General features: G+C 28.5%; 1 protein-coding gene across 2 annotated transcripts in view; it reads left to right on the forward strand.

The window, feature by feature from the left end:
- The window catches only part of LOC100199991 (uncharacterized), a 97,800-nt gene that overhangs the window by 8,753 nt on the left and 69,047 nt on the right, over positions 1–20,000 (forward strand). Inside the window, exons 1-2 of one of the 2 annotated variants that reach the window (XM_065811265.1) lie at positions 18,562–18,607; positions 19,475–19,647. In XM_065811265.1, coding sequence (XP_065667337.1) covers positions 18,577–18,607; positions 19,475–19,647 — 204 coding nt within the window. In that variant the 5' untranslated portion in view covers positions 18,562–18,576. Of the gene's footprint in view, positions 1–18,561; positions 18,608–19,474; positions 19,648–20,000 lie in introns of those variants that run through there. The other variant, XM_065811264.1, reaches the window with a different exon arrangement.

Genomic DNA, 20,000 nt, shown 5'->3' on the forward strand with positions numbered 1-20,000 from the left:
ATTTTTGTGTCTTGGGTTATGTTACTATATATGTAAGTTTGTGTTCTGTTTAAACTACTGGTGCGCTGTTTTTGTACTCGAAGGTTGCTGTTTGTATGCTTGTGTTATGAGTGAACTTTCTTTATGTATGTTTTAAATCTCCTAGGTAAGATGTTGGAACACTGCTTGCAGATATAATATCATTTAACTATTTCAGGTTAGGTTTGAGATCCTCATAATTACCCTTATAATGACAGAGTATAATCCAGTGCAACCTGACCCATAACCTACTCTAGCACCACTGACCTGCTGGTATTAAAGCTCACTTCTGTCTTTCTCAATCTTTAACTAACATAATTAACTTTTCGAGGGTTGTCTAGAAAACGAATTTTTTAACAACCCTAATCCCTTACTTTACCTCTTTGATTTGTGTTTTATCTCTAAATCTATAATTGTGCCACTTACATAGTCTCTTGGTTTCAGACAGGTATAGAAGCTTTTATTTTTTCTTGTCGGTTAAAAGTCAAGCTTCATTTTACTCCATGGTTTTCAACTTCTTGTGAAGCGGCAATGTTTAATGATAATCTTTTTTTTTTTCTTTTTCAATAGAACAACTTTCTTGAGAAATTATTTTAATTATCGGAAAAAAACACCAAAAAACTAACAGTTCTATTTGTGTTAATAAGTCCCTGTGTAATAATTTCAGTACAGGAAGTAATCCACTGTTTAGGGTGGTAGTCTTCCGATAAAGTGATAGAAGATGGAATTGGAAAGCAATTTTTATACCAAGTAAACTAGCCATCTTTTGGACAGGGCAATCATTCTCCAGCCTCAAAACTGTTACACAAGTGGTGCGGTAAAATTTCCAAGTATGTCTTAGAACTATCAAACAAAATAAAAAATCTTGAGGATAAAGAAAAAAATTATTTGAAAATCATTGATGGCCTGAAAGATGACCTATGTAAATCAAAGAAAAATGTAAATTCAGCCAATATTGCCAATGAATGGGTGCAAATTCTTACAAAAGGTAGCAAAAGTGGTTAAAAGCCACCTGAACAATTAGTGGTTGCTAATGCAACCATAAATGACCTTCATTATAGAGAGAAGAGAAAAAGAAATTAAATTGTTTTTGGAATCCCAGAATCAACTCAAACAGATTTTTTAAATAAGAGAAATGAAGATGAAAAAAAGATAGCAGATGTTTTTGATTTTATCGGCAAAGCAGATATTAAACCAGTTTATACCAGAAGACTTAGATCAAAAGATAAAACAAAGCCTGGTACAATTTTAGTTGAACTAAATGAACCATCTATTAGAAATCCAGTTCTTTTTGCAGCAAAAAAATTAAGAAATAGTATCGATCATAAACAGATTTGTATAAGTCCAGATCTAACTAAAGCCAAAAGACAACTCGATCTCCATCTAAGACAAGAAAGAAACAGGCTTAATGCAAATCTTGAAACAAACTATACATTTCAATATGGTATCCGTGTAAACCAATTGCAACAGTTCAAGAAAAATCAAAACTGTACTTAAAGCACCTTTATCACCTGAAAGGATAACAGAACTAAATTGTATATATCTGAATGCTACCTCACTCGAAAATAAATTAGATGAATTAAAGGTTGTAACTAGTTTGTATTGTCCTAAAATTGTTGGAGTAAGCGAAACATGGTTCAAAAATAACTCAATTGTAAATATTCCTGGGTACAATATATACAGATATGATAGAACTGGTGATCGTAGAGGCGGCGGTGTATGCTTATATATAAAAAATTCAATAGATTCATACGAACTGGTCAACACTGATTTTAGTATTAGCAAAATAGAACAAGTTTGGGCAGTAGTTTATTTTGGCCAAGATAAATACCTAGTTGGTTGTCTATACAGACCAAATTACTTTGTTGATATTGTAAACTTTGACAATATTTTTAAAATAACAAGAAGATATGTTGATGTTAATGCCTTTAAAGATGTACTAATTATGGGTGATTTCAATTTCCCAGCTATTAAATGGTCAATTGGTAGTATAGCATCAATTTCAAATGACAGTGGCATAGAACATAAATTCTATAAAACTTTAAGTGATACTTTCCTCTATCAACATATAAACATACCAACTTTTCAATTGGCTAATGGCTCAACTTCAAATGTTCTAGATTTAATGTTCACAACAGAATCTGGCAGTGTATATGCTGTTGATCCAAGTTTTGTGCTTGGTGACATAAACAAAGGTCATCAAATTATTTACTTTAAATTCGTCTTAAAAATGATATTAGCAGATTAGCTTGTAGTAACTTTAAGTTTTTGTATAGCAAAGCTAAATTTGATAAAATTTCTGATTTTATGTCCTCTGATTATATATTGATTGGGTGAAATTGTACGAAAACAAGACAGTGCAAGACATGTATAATGAATTAATTTACTATACCACTGAAGCATGCAATTTGTTTGTTCCAAGCATAGACATTTCACGAATCAAAAGTTTAGCAATTGTTTGGATTAATAACGAAATCAAGCAGTTAATTAGAAGAAAAAGAATTTTAAAATACATAAATTGTGCTCACAGATGGAATGATGTTAAACTGACCAAAGAATATAAACAGTTATGCAAATTAGTTAAAACAGAAATATACAATGCTCGACTTTTATTTGAATAGAATCTAGTGTTAACCTCTAAACTTAGTCCTAAACTGTTATATAAGTATTTAAACAGTACAAATTCAATAAAAGACTCAATAAAGGCCATGAGAATGCCTGATGGCGATTTATCCCATAAACCAAATAAAATTGATAACTGCCTAAAAAAGCATTTTCAGGATGTCTTTACAAATGAAGAAAAAGGAGATCTTCCACCTTTTTATCTCGAATTGAATAATATAATTAAATTTGAGGATATTAGACCTGATGTAACAGCTATAAGGTGACAAAACAGTGGCCAGTAATTATCGCCTTATTTCATTAACTTCTATTCCTTGCAAAATATTAGAATCTACTATAAGAGAAAGAATTGAAAAACATCTCGACGAAAACAATTTACTAACAATCCAACAGCATGGTTTTGTAAAAGGAAAGTCTTGTACCACAAATTTGTTAGAGACTCTTGACTTTATTTCTTCGCACAACAGCGATGGTATACCTGTTGATGTAGTATTGCTAGACTTTGCTAAAGCTTTCGATAGTGTTCCTCACAAGAGACTCTTTGCTAAATTAAATGCAAATGGTATTAATGGCTTAGTTCTAAAATGGATGGAAGCTTTTTTAAATAATAGAAGACAAAGAATAGTTCTAGATGAAGTTGTTTCTGAGTGGGTTGAAATTTTTAGTGGCGTGCCACAAGGCTCTGTTATTGGACCCTTAATGTTTATTATATACATTAACGATATGCCAAGTAAATTAATGAATAAATGCAAATTTTTTGCTGATGATACTAAGATTTTGTCCAAGGTAATTTCTGATGAGTGTTCCTCAAGTCTACAGAGGGATTTAAATACATCATTTAAATGGACAGAAGACTGGCTTTTAAAGTTTAATGTTGATAAATGTGTAGTAATGCACTATGGAGTAAACAACAAAAAGATTCCTCTATATATTAATGGCATAAAACTACCAGAATCAAACAGCGTAAATGATCTAGGTGTAATTTTTCTAAAAATCTCAAGTGGAAAGATCAAGTTATTCCTGTAACAAATAATGCAAATAGAATGTTAGGTCGAATTAAAAAATCGTTTGCAGGATTGGACTGTCATTTACTTACATCACTATACGTAACTTTTATTCGTCCATTTCTAGAGTTCTCAGTACCAGTATGGTCCCCGTTCCAAAAAGGTGATTGTAAAGTAATTAAACAAGTTCAGCGTCGAGCCACCAAACTGATTAAATCATAATCAGTTTAGTGGCTCTTTCAAACTTTTAATCGGTCTTCATAACTAAAAAACCTGATTAGGTTTTTCAGTTATGAAGACCGATTAAAAGTTTTGAAATTGACAACTCTAATTAAACGAAGAGAAAGAGGTGGTACGATCCAAATATTTAAAATAATGAACAACATAACATACAAACTGTTCAAAATCATATTAGAGGTCACTGTTTCAAGTATTATAGGGAAACAACAAAAAATCTGCAAAGGCATAATTTCTTAAAGCAGGATTCGACTGTTGGACGAACAACAATCGATTGAAGCGGCTGTCACAGTGTGCTTAAAAGCATTCTCACTGGCCAATCCAGTTACAGCAATAAATACTAACTAACTAACTAACTTATTATTGTAAAAATTGATGTAAAATGATCCTGTCTAGCGCTAGATTCCAATGTTTTCACTATACTAAACTTTATCTCAATTACATTGGTCTGATCTTATTACCTCTCTTAAAGAAAAAAAAAATATATATATATATATATATATATATATATATATATATATATATATATATATATATATATATATATATATATATATATATATATATATATATATATATATATATATATATATATATATATATTTATAATACAATGAATATATATGTGTATATATATATATATATATATATTTATATATATAATACAATGAATATATATCTATATATACATATATATATATGTATATATATATACATATATATATATATATATATATATATTTATATATATTTATATATATATATATATATATATATATATATATATATATATATATATATATATAAACAAATATATATATATATATATATATATATATATATATATATATATATACAGTATGCGACAAAAGTGTTTACATGTTTTTACATGTTTGAAGTTCGATAACTGTTGAAGAATGCAAGAAGTTGATTGGTAGCATGCCTGCGAGAATTGCAGCAGTCATTAGAAGTCATGGAGGCTACACAAAGTATTAATTTCGCATTAAAATTAATAATAGCATAAAACGCGACAAAACTGTTTACATCTGACATTTTGTTTCAATAAATAATTTGCTATAAACACTTCTCACTCATTTAAATTCAGGCTCAAAACATGAAACTACAATGAATTACCTTTATTTTGGTATATATATATTGATATATAAGCATGTATTTCAATCATTTATTTTAAAAAAGAATATTTTTCAAAAACATGTAAACACTTTTGTTGCATACTGTATATATATAAATTAGTAAAAAACACTTATCTAATTTTTTTTCTTCTACTTGAAGTTTCACCATTGCTGAAACATCAGGAAGAGTTCATTGCTGGATCATCAGAAACTCTTCCTGATGATCCAGCAATGGTGAAACTTCAAGTAGAAGAAAAAAGTTAGATAAGTGTTTTTTACTAATTTATTATTGCTCTGTTCTTTAAGAACATTGAGCACTCTATTTGTAAAATACACTAACATAATTTGCATATATATATATATATATATACATATATATATATATATATATATATATATATATATATATATATATATATATATATATATATATATATATATATATATATATATATATTCATTGTATTTTAAGCAAGGGCCTGTGGAACACCATCTCAAATTTTCCTGATTTTTACATATAATTCTGTGTATTATGTAGATAGTTTAAATTTAAATTTTCAGGGTTCTTTTGACAAGAAGAGTAAAAAATTAAATTAAATTTAAAATAGTATTGTAATGGTATATTACTAGTATTGTAACGAAAGAACCAAACATAATGAACATTTGCAACAATAATAAATTCTCAGTTAAAGCTTCTTATTTATGACGTCAAAAAACGTTGTTTTTTTCTCCTAAGGAATAACCCGGGCTAGCGAAAAGCTAGCGAATAATTAGCTAGTTGCTACATTTGACAGAAAACATGTTTAAGGCGTATAAAATACGTGTTTTAGACGTTTTTAACACGTTTTATGTTTACAGGGCAACTCATTTCCACCGGAAACTAGGTATTTCTTAAACCAGAGAAGTAAAATTGGCGTCTTTTTTCAACAACCTTTTTTAAATCAATTATGTTCAACATATCTTTGTTAGTATTACGAAGCATTAAGTTTTGTAGTTGATCAATGTGCATTGTTGATCTGAAATAATTTATGATCCATGGCGCTGCGGAAGCCATGGCTTTCGTAATTTTAAAGCAACAACTTTTCAAAATAATTATGTTTAAAAAACGTTTTATGTATTCCAAAAGCCCTGGATTAAGTACCTATGGGTGCTGTTAACGTTAATCTAAATATTTTTTTTATAGTCGGCAAAAGTTTCTCGTTTCTTAACTGTGTCAGGCATATTTCTATATGATTTGTATTATATATATATATGTATATATATTTTAAATAGATATATCACATACATGTTTTCTTTTGCATTCATATTCAATTATGCTATTGCGTACATTACTAACCAGTTTTGTTATCTTTTTTTATTTTGTTTTTGTTTATATTTATAGTAACTTCTACCAAAAAAAATCTGCACTTTAATAAAATTGTTCAGAAAACAGATAAAAGAGCTGTATGAACCAATAAACAAAACCAGTAACTGAATTTGTAGCCGCATCTTTATCTGATTATACTTTACTTCAAACCAAATTTAAATGAAATTTCAATCATCTGTTCTTACCGCTCTTTTATTTAATTTCTGCACAATTTTGCTTACAAAAGTGCCTAAAGAATATTGTTAGGATTCTAACCAACATTCTATAATTGAAACGGTTTGGTTTTAAGCATTTGTTATTATTGATAGCGAAAATTTAAGTCTAAAAATAATGTATAAAATATCATTTTTAAAAAGAATTCATTTTGAATTACCGAAGGTAACCTTTGCAGTTTATTCAATCCGCCTAATTTATTCCATCCCACTGCGTAGAATTCAAAACGAGAATGCGTTTTTAAGTTATAGCCGTTAGAAATGACCAAACATAGTTATAAAATAAATCCGTATTTTATGCAGTGGGATGGAATAAATCAGGCGGATGGAATCATCCTCTATAGTAGTAGATTATTCCATCCCATTGTATAAAACATCAAATTGAAACTAAGTTTAAAACTTTTTTTTTTTGTTTCCATGTTTATTTAGTAAAGATAATGGTCATTTAAAAATCGTTTACAAATTTTTCATTCACTTGAATCAAATAAATGTGATTAATATTCAGTGGGATGGAATAAATCGGGCGTATGGAATAATCTACTATAGTAGAAGATTATTCCATTCTGATGTATAAAACATCTAAGTGAAACTAATTTTACATCTATTTTTTGTTTCCATATTTGTTTTGTAAAGATAATGGTTATATAAATGTCGTTCACAAATTTTTCATTCGCATGAATCAAATAAATGTGAGTAATATGCAGCGGGATAGAATAAATCAGCCAAATGGAATAATCTACCGCATATCCAATCTTCTTCAATGAACTGTGTAGTATGAGATACTGGTATTGAATAATAGTAAAAATATAATTAGTATAGTTATTACTCCAACGCATCATGAGATTTTGCAAAAAGGAAAGAACCATACTCTGCTCTGAACTTGCTACGTAATATGGATTTAATTAATAGTTAATATAATCCAAAGTGACAAAGTTAACCATGAATTTGGAGTAATGGTAAGAGTCTCAGTTCAAAATATTGCATTACTGTTGTGGGTATTTTATAGTGACAATAAGCCCTTTAAATAAATTTTACTATTAATTAATTGAGCTTAATATATCTTGAAAGGCTTAACTTTATGGCTTTTCTTTAACACATTTTTAAATTGCATCCTATTTTGAAACATCTGTTTAAAAATAAGTAATTATAAAATTTACGAGTTAACAAAATAAAATTTTAAAAGGCTATAAACTGGTTTATTTTTGAAGTTCCTTGATTTTAGTATGATGAAGGGGTATTAGGGGTATTTCTCGAGCGGTATTAGTATAATACCCCTCGAAAAGAAGAATATTCATTTTTCCAAGAGCAAAGTTAACAAGAGATGTTATCTAAAAGCAAACATTATAACCTTTATATAATATTATTTTACTTTAAGTATAACATAAACTATTGCTGCCATAACAAATACATGAAAAAGTTTACTCAAAATAACAGACATGATAACAATTGTAATATACTGTTTAACTGTGTTACCAGAAAACAAAGTTATTTTTACCTTAATGGTGTTGAATTTAATTTTATTACCTAAACAGTTGGCTAATGATCAATAAAGCAAATTTCAATTCATGAAAATTTACTAAATTAAAACCATATTTCAACAGTAGTCAAATTAAATATAAATAATGAAGTAGCGCTTATGGTCAAACTAAATAAATGAAAAAAATATTTAATATAACAAAAAACATTTTTTAATTTGCATATATTATTTAATTTTTTTAATCAAAATACCAAAGATTAAATACTAGTTTATGTAGATCAAAAGAAACAGCACAAAAAGCTATATTAAGAAGTATTTTTTTAATAATATCTAAGTTGAACTTGAAGGATACTAACACCAACTTTTACACAGAAATGTTGCAAACACTTTACAAGAGTCGACAATGTTTGTATCTTTACAAGAAATTATACTTTTTTGTAATATAGCTTTCAAGGAGATTAGTTTTGTTTTATCATTTCGTAGTAAATGCTTTTAACTTCATAATTAAGTAACATTTTAATCTAACATTTTTAACATCTAACAATAGGCGAAACTTTAAATATCATCAATAAACCTTATATATTTCAGGATGTATGTTTTCAATGACACCCGACAGTGTTCTTTGTACAAATAAAATTAAATACTTAAAAATTGAATATTGAAAATCTAACTTAACACAAAGATAAATCATAGAAAGAAATTATGTTGGGGTTGTCCATCGATGTACTTTGTTACGTATTATTCATTAAGACTTTTACCTCCTGATTATTGCAAAACAAAAGATTATGACTAAGATTTTACTCAAGGTGTACTACATTGGGGACGTCAAAAAATTGTTAATTGTAAAAAAATTAATAACTTTCTTTTTTAACAAATCACATAAAAATTTAAAAAAGATTTTGATCGTTTAATATAATAATATTAGGGGCATTGATTGATTCGTCTTATTAAATATTATTTATTTTTACTTTAACTTCCAGTTGAGAAGTATATTTTTTAATGAACTTCAAAAACCATTCTAAAGAAGAAGCATTTTTTTTTTATTAGTGTTTGAAAAACTTAAATCTGATTTTATTTGGCATGCAATATTAAAATAATATATCAACTTTTTTTTTCAAGATTAAATTTTATTTTTTGCATTTTTGGGTACGACTACAGACGCACTAGAAGTGCCCTAAATCCGCTCCTGCATAAAGTAAAAAAAAGTCCTACAATATGTATATCAAAAGCTCTAGTGATTCTAATTACAGTATAATATAATAACTTATATCATTTTTATCACTGTCATTCGATACTAGTATCATACATCTCATTTTGCATTATTTACTAAAGGGGTTGTGATAATATCAGTATATTTGTATATAATTTTTACATAATTTTATAACTAATTAACATATAGTTGTATGATTTCAATCACTATCAATTAATACTATTATTATACTTTCTTACATTGAGTGATTTACTCAATGTAAGAAAGTATAATAAGGAGGTAATAATTCAGAAACTTATTAAAGGATTTGTAAAGTTTTTTCAATTAAATATATTTAACTAAAAACAACTATAAACTATTAGTTATATACATAGATCATCGAGGTCATACTTTAAAAATCGGAAAGTCGTTTGGGTAAAATTTCTGGAAAAAATCCGGATTTTATCCAAAAACATTGCTTTTAGCTGAGTTATTTTTAATTTTTTTTTTCAAACTTTTTTTTATTTTTTTATGTCTCGTGTGAAAAAGCTTAAAAAACAAATATCTTGCAAAAATATGTACCTAAACTTGTATGTATGGAAATTGTTTGGATATTCAGAAAAACTAAAAGTTAAAAAAAAATATCCGGAACTGCGGAAAAAGATAATCCCTGTATGTACTATATACAGTGTATATAGTACGTGCACGGATTATCTTTTTCCGGATTTTCCGTTATATATAGTATATACTATATATAACTAATAGTTTATAGTTGTATACTTTTTATCACATCACTTATTACCATTGTCAAAGCATATTTTATTTTATGATTAAATAGGATGAAGATGACAATTCAGATGAAAGTTTAGTGATATACTTAAGGGGAGGTGATAATTCAGACAAATATTTTTAAATTATTTTTACATAATTATAAAACCAATTTGAGCAAATTTTAGATCAGAAATTATACAACTATCAACTAATTATTGATTAGTTTATAGTGGTAAAATTTCTATCATTATCATTTAATACCTTTGATTATATCGTCTTACACTGAGCCATTTACAAAAGGGAGGTAATGGTTCAGACAGATAATAATTTATATTTGTTTTAATATATTCAGAATAATTCAGTGAACTATACTTTTACAAATACTTTTATATATTATAAAAGTATTTGTACAATTTTTTGGGCTAATTTTTTTCTCAACCCCCTATTTTTATAACTGATTATGATAGAGAATTTTATGTTGATCATATTTCATACAAAAAAAAATAGACCTGAAAACCAAAGAAAAGTTCTCTAATTTGATGTTGAAGTTTAAAAAATTACATTAAAAAACGCTAATATTCGCAATTTTTTAAAAACGTTTTACACCAAAGTTTACATTTTGAAATCGATCATTTAGAAAATCTTTTTATGTAAATAAATAATTAATTAATCGTTTTTTAAATTTTATTACTATAACTTTTTCTTATATCGTCTTTCTAGTATTTTTTTATGTAAACTTTATTTCTAAAACTCCTATCCTCAAAGCGTTTCATCTCCTTGTTTATGTTCATTAAGAGTCATTTTTTGTAAGAATCAGGCAGTCAATGGAAGTGACCTCCTCCAAATTGCTTGAATTTTTTATATATTGATCAGAATATAGAAAAAACCTGTTGGGGAAAAAAAAAATTTTCAAAAATGTTTCGTTCACTCGGAATCTGGGCTTAAATTTTTGAGATTTTTTTTTAAATTTTTAGAAATTTAGTTTTTGCCACCTTTGAACCCATTTTTTTGGCAAGGCAAAAAGTTGCACATAGCTTTTGTAGTTAATATCAGACGTAACCCAAAAGCTCTCTCCAAAAAATATAAAAAAGTTGCGTGACACTGTGCGGTTGGCTAATTATCATAGTTCAAAAGTACAAAATCAATCACTTTTGTCAATTTTTAATCGGAGTTAATTCTAGCGGCGAAGTGTTGCACACAATTTTTCTTTTAGGATTTGAAATTATCAAAGGTATTGAGTCTAAAAATGCAAAGAAAGTTATGTGATACCTAAGGCCTATTAATATATTAAGGCTTGAAATTGGAAAAAAATGTTTTAGTATACTTACAAAATGAACCATTACGGCAGAGGCGCTTAGTTTTGTAAAAATGTAAACATATCCAACTGTCAATACAAAAAGGTCCTAACAAAATAATAAAAAAAATTCGTGTGATCTTTAGATATTAAGTTAAAAATAAAGGTACAAATTGTTAAAAATGATTAAGTACGAAGAGATATTTTTTTGGACACACAGATGAGGTTTTCGCTCACAATAAAATTTCTATCATCCAAAATTAGCATTTAGCATTACACAAAACATTGCACGTAATGTTAAGAAAAAATTTAAGCGTTTCTGACTATGATATAGAAATCATAACAATTGAAATAAATAATAATAAAAAACAATACATGATCAGAAGTGAATTATTTAAATTTACGTCATAACCAAATAACTTGTGGTGATCGAATGGAAGAAGAATCGCTGATATCACGATTGTGGAGAAACAAGTTAGTGGGCGGTTGTTTACTTTACCATAAAAATGTCTTAACTTTATTTTAACGATCTTTAAAATTTGCATAAATAGAGTAGATATTTTATCATTGCTATTGAGAAATAGGTACTGCATAAATAGAACTTGTTTTTAGTTGAGTATGAAACAAAACAAATATTTTTATGAAAACTGTTGTTGCTTTTCAAAAGGAAATTGTGGATCATTCAAAAAACATAAAATTATAAACAAAATGTTCTACATTCATCAGCTGGGAGATGTTGATGTTAAGAAACACCTCATCAACTTAAAGGTAATTATGTATTTTAAATTTACGCAGACTGTAATATAATTTTTATAATTACATACTTTATAACTTCTCTGCAATAAGATTTTGAGACAAAGCTCTTTAAACAAAAAAAAATAGCTCTTTTAATTAATTCCTCACTCTTTTAATAAATAATCACTAAATTAATCACACTCTTGCAATATTGTATTTTAATAATAACAACAATGTATTTCAAACTTGTAAACATTTTTCGTGAAGAGTCAGATTATAAACAATGCTTTAAATGACACACTTAATAATTGTTTAAAAAATTGTTTTTAGGTCATGCGATTAAACGATAATAATATTTGGGAAGAAAATGGACTTATTGCAAATAGACTTAAAAGAAATCTTGAAAAGGATGAACAAATATGTGCTTTTCACCGGTACACGTTTGGTATTGCATGGAGTCCTCCAAAAACATGCTTTCATCCTCACTATCTAAATATAAAAGGAAAAAAATCTCCCGCTTTAAGGGCGTCACCAATACATGTCGTCATATCAATGTCAAAGCGATACAATGAAGTATTTTCAGTTGGTGCAATGCTGTGTTTTACCCATTTAAAGCAAGAAACTGCTTTATCTAGAGTCAACGAAACACCAATTTATGTACAGAAACACAAACACAACAAGAACAAACATATATGACACCTGCTACTCCAGATGAAGAATTTGATCCCGGTGAAATTAATGTTTCACAGGAGATTTTAGACGAATCTCTAAGAAGCCTTGAGAGTGTAACTGAGGTTCTTAATGCAAGTCCAATAAAATTTAGATTAAAAAGGAAGTTCGAATATCTGGAAAATACTACTAAAGATAAGTTAAAACGCAACTATGTTCGCCTAGGAAACTTATTAAAGAAAAAATTTGCTCCTGGACAAGAGGAAATACTTATAGATTTTCTTAACAGTAAAAATGTTGGTGAAATAAATAGCCCTCTCCCAATTGAAATTATTCGTGCTCAGAAAGTATATAAGCAAAGTGATTCCATGGGAAAGTTAGTTATCCTCTCATTATTAGACCATACCAAGTATACCAAAAAGTTTATAATGAACACATTTGAGTGTACCAAAGATCGTATAGAAACAGCAAGAAAATGGCATGCATCTCATAAAGGGTTGGCATTTCCAGAGAAGAAAGTATTCGTCCGATCTAGTCTTGATCAAACAAAGTGTGAACATTTCTTAGACTTTATATTTACAAGCGGTATTTTGCATGATGTTGCTTATGGAATAACCAAATTAAAATACGTCAGCGGTGAAGAACAAAAGATAGTGCATGCAATACTGACGACAAAATATAGCCACGCTATGTTCTATCGAAAAAGTTGTAGTGAAAACAATTATATACCATTATCTGATTCAAGTTTGTGGAAAGTATTGCATGCAATAAAACCTTCAAGTCGAAAAAGCTTAGCTGGATTAGATGATGTTACTGCTTCAGGCATGAATGGTTTTCAAACATTACAAAAATTGGCACAAAGATTTAGTTCTAAATCTCTCGAAGCTGCCCTTGAAAAAGGAAAAAGGTATTTGAAAACAAGTTATCAAACCAATTTTAGTGTCAATGACTCAAACATTTCTTCTCATAGCTCAAAACATGCCTTATCAGATCCATCTGAAAAAAATCTTCAATCCAACACAGAGATATCAGAAGTGGTATGTGCCGATTGCTATGATTTGTGCAAAGCTATCGAGATGATCAAAGAACTAACAATTCAAAATTCTGACGATGCTGATTCTATTTATGATTTGGAAATTGCTGTAAAGGATGTATTCAACTACATAAAACACCTGATGAGAGATTCTCAACAGAAAAATGCAAAAATCGAAGCTTTTAAGCAATTAAACGATAAAACTGCTTTTTGGCTTAAAGATTTTTGTCAAAAAATTCTTCCGGTTCGATACAGAGAGGGCCAAAGAGAGTATTTTGGCAAGAAAGGAATGAGTTTACATGTGGATATATTCTTCATAAAAATAGCAGGAAAGTTATTCAAACGTGTTTACTTTACTTCAATGTATAGGTGTGATCAGGGAATAGGTGATGTTGTTTCGTTAGCCACTGCAGTTTTAGACCAATTCAGAATTGATCAACCGCATATCAAGAAAATGTTTACCAAATCTGATAATGCCGGCTGCTATCAGGGAAATCTTTCAGCTGAAGCAATCTACAATGTATGCAAAGAGAGAGATATAAAGTTGCTGAGATATGATTATAATGAACCCTGTTGTGGAAAAGATCAATGTGACAGGGAGAGTGCAGTTGTAAAGACAATTTTAAGGAGTTACGTTGACTCTGGTAATAATCTTTTGACTGCTGAAGATATACACAAGGCTATGCACTATAGTTTTGGCGCTAAAGATGCAAAAGTAGCAGTTGCTCAAATTAGCAATGATAAAACTGTAGTTACTGGACCAAAGATTAAGAACATTAGCAACTATCACTCATTTGAGTTTGGTGAGAAAAGTATGAAGATGTGGCGTTATTTCAATATCGGTGAGGGAATTGAACAAGAGTATGGAAATCTTAAAATTCAACCCTCGATTAAGTTGTTGTTGCCATATAGCAAAACAGATAATTCAATTAAGCGTAACAAGTCACTTAAGGAAAAACAGAAAAGAAGTGACAGGCAATTATATTCATTGAGATTTTGCACTGAAATGAATTGTACTTTATCATTTGAAAGCGATGCTGAGTTAGAAGAACACATGCTATCCGGTCTTCATACAGTTCCGAAATCATTAACATCATTGGATAAAGTTCGCAACTCGTTTGTTCATAAGATGAAAATTACTTCACAACTAAATATGACAATTTCTTCATCCTCTAACAATGCTTCCGTAAAAGACAAACCACATTGCATGAACATTTTTCTATTGCAAGGTTGGGCATTACCAGTTCGAAGTTCTTTTAGATTTTCAAATCAGCAGAAAGAACTGTTGCATAAATACTTTATTCGTGGAGAAGAATCAGGTAATAAAATGAGCCCTGAGCAGGTTCACATGCAGCTGAGGAGAGAACTTCCGCCTGATCAATATGTAACTAGCCAACAGATAAGATCTTTATTTTCAAGGTAGGCATTGTTGCTATCAAAACTTTTGCAAATTAGATTATGTTTCTGACTGTTAAATAGTTCTTTTACAAATATGAAATTAAAATTTAGGTGAAAGTTATAATTTTGTGTGTTTGTTTACATATGTTTAAAAATATGTACAATTGATATTGTTATAGATTTAGTAACCTGAAAAGAAAAGGTAAGCTGGTAGAACCGACAACAGAAAATAATGAAAATAGTCAGGTTAACGATAACAAAGAAGTTTATGGCGAAAATGATGACTTTAATCTGGCAGGAGACAATGAAGATGATAATAAATATGAGGAAGACATCGCCAATCTTGCAAAAGAAATTTGTCTTGTATGGAAAGTGAATGATTGGGTTGCTGTTGCATATGAAAAACAATGGAATATTGGATATATTGTGGAGGTAATATTATTCAAAGTATATATTAGTTTCAAGTTTTTATTTTGTTTTACAAAACAGTGCTCTAAAATAAAAGGAATATAAATAAAATGTAAAAATAATTTCAGAATGACATTATATAAGACTTTACAAGTTTTATTGAATGTAAGCAAAATTAAACAAATCATAAACTCTTTATTATATTATTTTAAATGTTACGCTAATACTTTTAGGTATCTATAACTGGGATCAGAGTTAATTGTATGATTAACGGGCAAGAGAAGAATACTTTTTGCTGGCCAGTTACTACCGAGGAGATAAATAACCAAACTGATAAAATTATCTGTTTAGTAAATGCTCCTTTTCTAATCAGTGGTTGTGGCGATTATTCATTATCCGAAGAAGACTATAATACAGTCATATCATTATTCTTAGAGAAACTTACTGCAGCAGAGTAGAAATTATGTGTGATGTGGTGGATAATGTGTGTAAATGACTCTATTAATAAATGAAAAACTAATTTTTAAATGGAAAAACATTTAAATGTTTGATTTATGTTTTATTTAATTAGAAATATAGTTATCTTGATGTTAGATTTTTGTTCAGTTTTTAATTCATGTTATATCATGCGTGTGACAAAATCACACGAATTTTTTTTATTATTTTGTTAGGACCTTTTTGTATTGACAGTTGGATATGTTTACATTTTTACAAAACTAAGCGCCTCTGCCGTAATGGTTCATTTTGTAAGTATACTAAAACATTTTTTTCCAATTTCAAGCCTTAATATATTAATAGGCCTTAGGTATCACATAACTTTCTTTGCATTTTTAGACTCAATACCTTTGATAATTTCAAATCCTAAAAGAAAAATTGTGTGCAACACTTCGCCGCTAGAATTAACTCCGATTAAAAATTGACAAAAGTGATTGATTTTGTACTTTTGAACTATGATAATTAGCCAACCGCACAGTGTCACGCAACTTTTTTATATTTTTTGGAGAGAGCTTTTGGGTTACGTCTGATATTAACTACAAAAGCTATGTGCAACTTTTTGCCTTGCCAAAAAAATGGGTTCAAAGGTGGCAAAAACTAAATTTCTAAAAATTTAAAAAAAAATCTCAAAAATTTAAGCCCAGATTCCGAGTGAACGAAACATTTTTGAAAATTTTTTTTTTCCCCAACAGGTTTTTTCTATATTCTGATCAATATATAAAAAATTCAAGCAATTTGGTGGAGGTCACTTCCACAGTTTCAGGAATTTGCCTGATTCTTAGAAAAAACGGCTCTTAAGGTACGTAACACTTCTAAAAGTTATAACCCGAAATCTTTATCTCGTTTTGATTATTACGCATGGGGTGGAATAAATCAGACGCATGGAATAAACCTTGACATATCTCATCTGTTTGCTGATAAAAATTTAGTGTTTTGAGGGGAAGGAAGGGGCCAACCGCACCCGCGTATTTTTGCCTTTTTAAATACGACGCAGTTGATTTACTAGTGGTCAAAATAGTTTACTTCAAAACCTTATAACTATTTTCTCTCTTAGATCAAGTGTCTCAGTTTTTCTAAAACTATCTTCTGGATAGTGCTCACTTAAAGTGACTTCTATTTTTTACATAAACATCATTTTTTTCAAAATAAACTTTTGAGAACAACCATCTTTTTATTATGGCAAGAAATCAATGTAAAAAAATGCTGACTGAATCTAAACTCTTTTATTTTCGGTTTACTATGGGTTTGCTTCAATGAGCTAAACCTTGTTCACAATCTTTGTTTTTACTTTTCATCTCATTTTTTTGTTATAAATACAGGTCCTGGATCAAAAAGTCATGAAGTACATTCTCTGTTGAGTCTTATCTCTTGCAAAGTTTGAAAGATCTAATTGCTCTTAAGTTTGAAGTCAGCTGTCTCATTTTGTTGATCTTAGTGTTGATGAATATCTTTCTTTAAGTCGTAAATACTCCATTAGTCACATGCTTGGCCTAGACATTTACATTTGTAAGAATTCACCCATTTGTCGTGAAACTATGTTTTGATCTATGGATTATTTTTTAATATGCCTTCATTTAGCACCTCTTCACTCTATCACCTTTCTCTTTGTTCTACATCGCTCTCCTTTTTCTCAAGACTGCATTCTTTTCAATGTTATTTGTGAATTAACCAAGCACTTTCTCTTTATCATTCAGCCATTATCATTGTTATTTGTGACTATTTCTCATCACACTGATTACAGGTGTTAAAGCCCACAACTTTTGTCGCTCTCATTTTCTAACGCTAACTCAACTTTCCAGCTCGCTTTCCAGACAATCCAAATCATTTGCCTTCTCTACTCGATTTATGTCTTAGTTCTAATTCTAGTCAGTGCTCAGTTTCTCCACACTCACCCTAAGGTGCCTCTGATTATCTCATTCTTCATCATCAGAATCTCCCTAACCTCTTGCAACTACCTTAAAGTTAACTAAGACTCTTAACCATTGCCACATTTTCTATAAATACTATAATGAGTGCTGCTCTAAAGAGCTAGCGTTTCTCGTACTATCTGCTGAAATCCATTCTCATGTTACTTGTAGTTCAATAGTCTCATCCTTTTACTGTCACAGTTTTCAAGTCAAAGCAAAAGGATGAGACAATTGAGTTACAACTAACAAAAAATCAAACATCAGTTATTTAGAATTCGCTCCTTTCACCTTTTTCTTTTGATTCATTTTGTTTGAAATATTATCTTTTGTTTGAAATGTTATCTTGCTTTTCAAACTTTATCCTTTTTCTTTCAATAACTTCCAACTCTAATAGTGGTTGCTTGCAGGCTTGTTAAAAGTGACAATAATTAAAAAAAAAAATCTTTTTACATGTTTTCAAAAATTTACATTTTAAAATTTAAAAATTTTAAAATGTAAATTTTTGAAAACAAAAATGTTTTTATGAGTTCCTAAAGTTAAGGAGTTTATAGAGTTCCTAAAAATTTAAAGAAAAAAATGGTTCAGAAGTGTATCGGGTTGAGTCTCTAATGAAGCGAAATCATAAATATATCAAAAATGGTAAATATAAAAAACCTTAAAAAAAAAAAAAAATTGTCAAAATATTGGTAAAAATTCAGTTTTCCTTTTTTAGTTAAACTTCATCTGTTATGGTGTTAAATCTAACATAATTACTTTTATTTAATATATCATATTTGAAATTTTAATATGAATTCCCTTCATTTAAGAACTTGTTTTATGTTCAAGGGTCTTTGGGCACCATATTATGCAAAACATTATATATATATATGTATATATATATATATATATATATATATATATATATATATATATATATATATATATATATATATATATATATATACATATATATACAAAAAAGCCCCAAAATTTTGGCCACAACTGCCCTAAACAACAAGTTGATTAATTATTTTATGTACTATTCTTTAATAAATTTTATTAATTGATAATATTTAAATTTTGTGCAATCTCTGTTGTTCAAAAATTATGACTATAAAAAGTTTGTGACCCCCTCTAATTGAGAGGGGGTTGGAGGGGTTGCAAGTTTTAACCTTTGAACGCTAAGAGGTTGTATATAATGTTATAAATTTATTAAAGAATAATAGATAAAATATTTTACCAACTTGTTGCTCTCACATTTGTGGCAGTTGTGATTAAAATTTTTGTGCTTTTTTGTTCCCAGGCTCCAATCATCGCAATTTTTTGCAAAGCATCCTTATTTGACATAAGTATAAACATATAAATGTTTGGAGCTTGTTCCACTTCAGGAAGTTACTTACCTCAAACATCAAAAAATGCTGAATCTGCACACTTATATATATTATATTATATATAAGGGTGTGTGTGTGAAAAATATTTAACTGTTTTTGTAAATTAGTTTATAATTATCTTTAACTTTATTTTCAGTGCCACCTTCTCCATTAGTTTTTAATGCTACAGCCATTTCATACGATTCAATAAATACAAGCTGGACACCTGTAAATGTCACAATTGATGGTAATCTAACAGTTGAAGGCTATACAGTTTTTTACAGACTAGCATTAGATCCTAAGTCACCATGGAATTGGACCTCATGTCAGGTACTTTTATAGATGTTTTATAGAATAACTATACTTACAACATAATTATCAATAATGATATTTATATCATATATCATAACATAAGTTACAAACACATCAGTTGACCTCTGCACCTGAAGAGAAGCTGATATATTATTTTGTTTAATACCAATACTCATACATACAAATTTAATATAGCTATTAAAATATTAAATTTGTATGTTGGAGTGTGTAGATATTTATAGTGTTTACATTTTATTTTATTTATAACTTTTTTTTTACTATTTTTTAATATATCTTTATTTTTTTATACTTTTATTTTATCTATTTTTATTTATACATTTTTCATATTTTGTTATAAAAATATATTTTGT

Source organism: Hydra vulgaris, chromosome 12, assembly GCF_038396675.1.
Source record: "Hydra vulgaris chromosome 12, alternate assembly HydraT2T_AEP".
NCBI classification, from domain to species: domain Eukaryota; kingdom Metazoa; phylum Cnidaria; class Hydrozoa; order Anthoathecata; family Hydridae; genus Hydra; species Hydra vulgaris.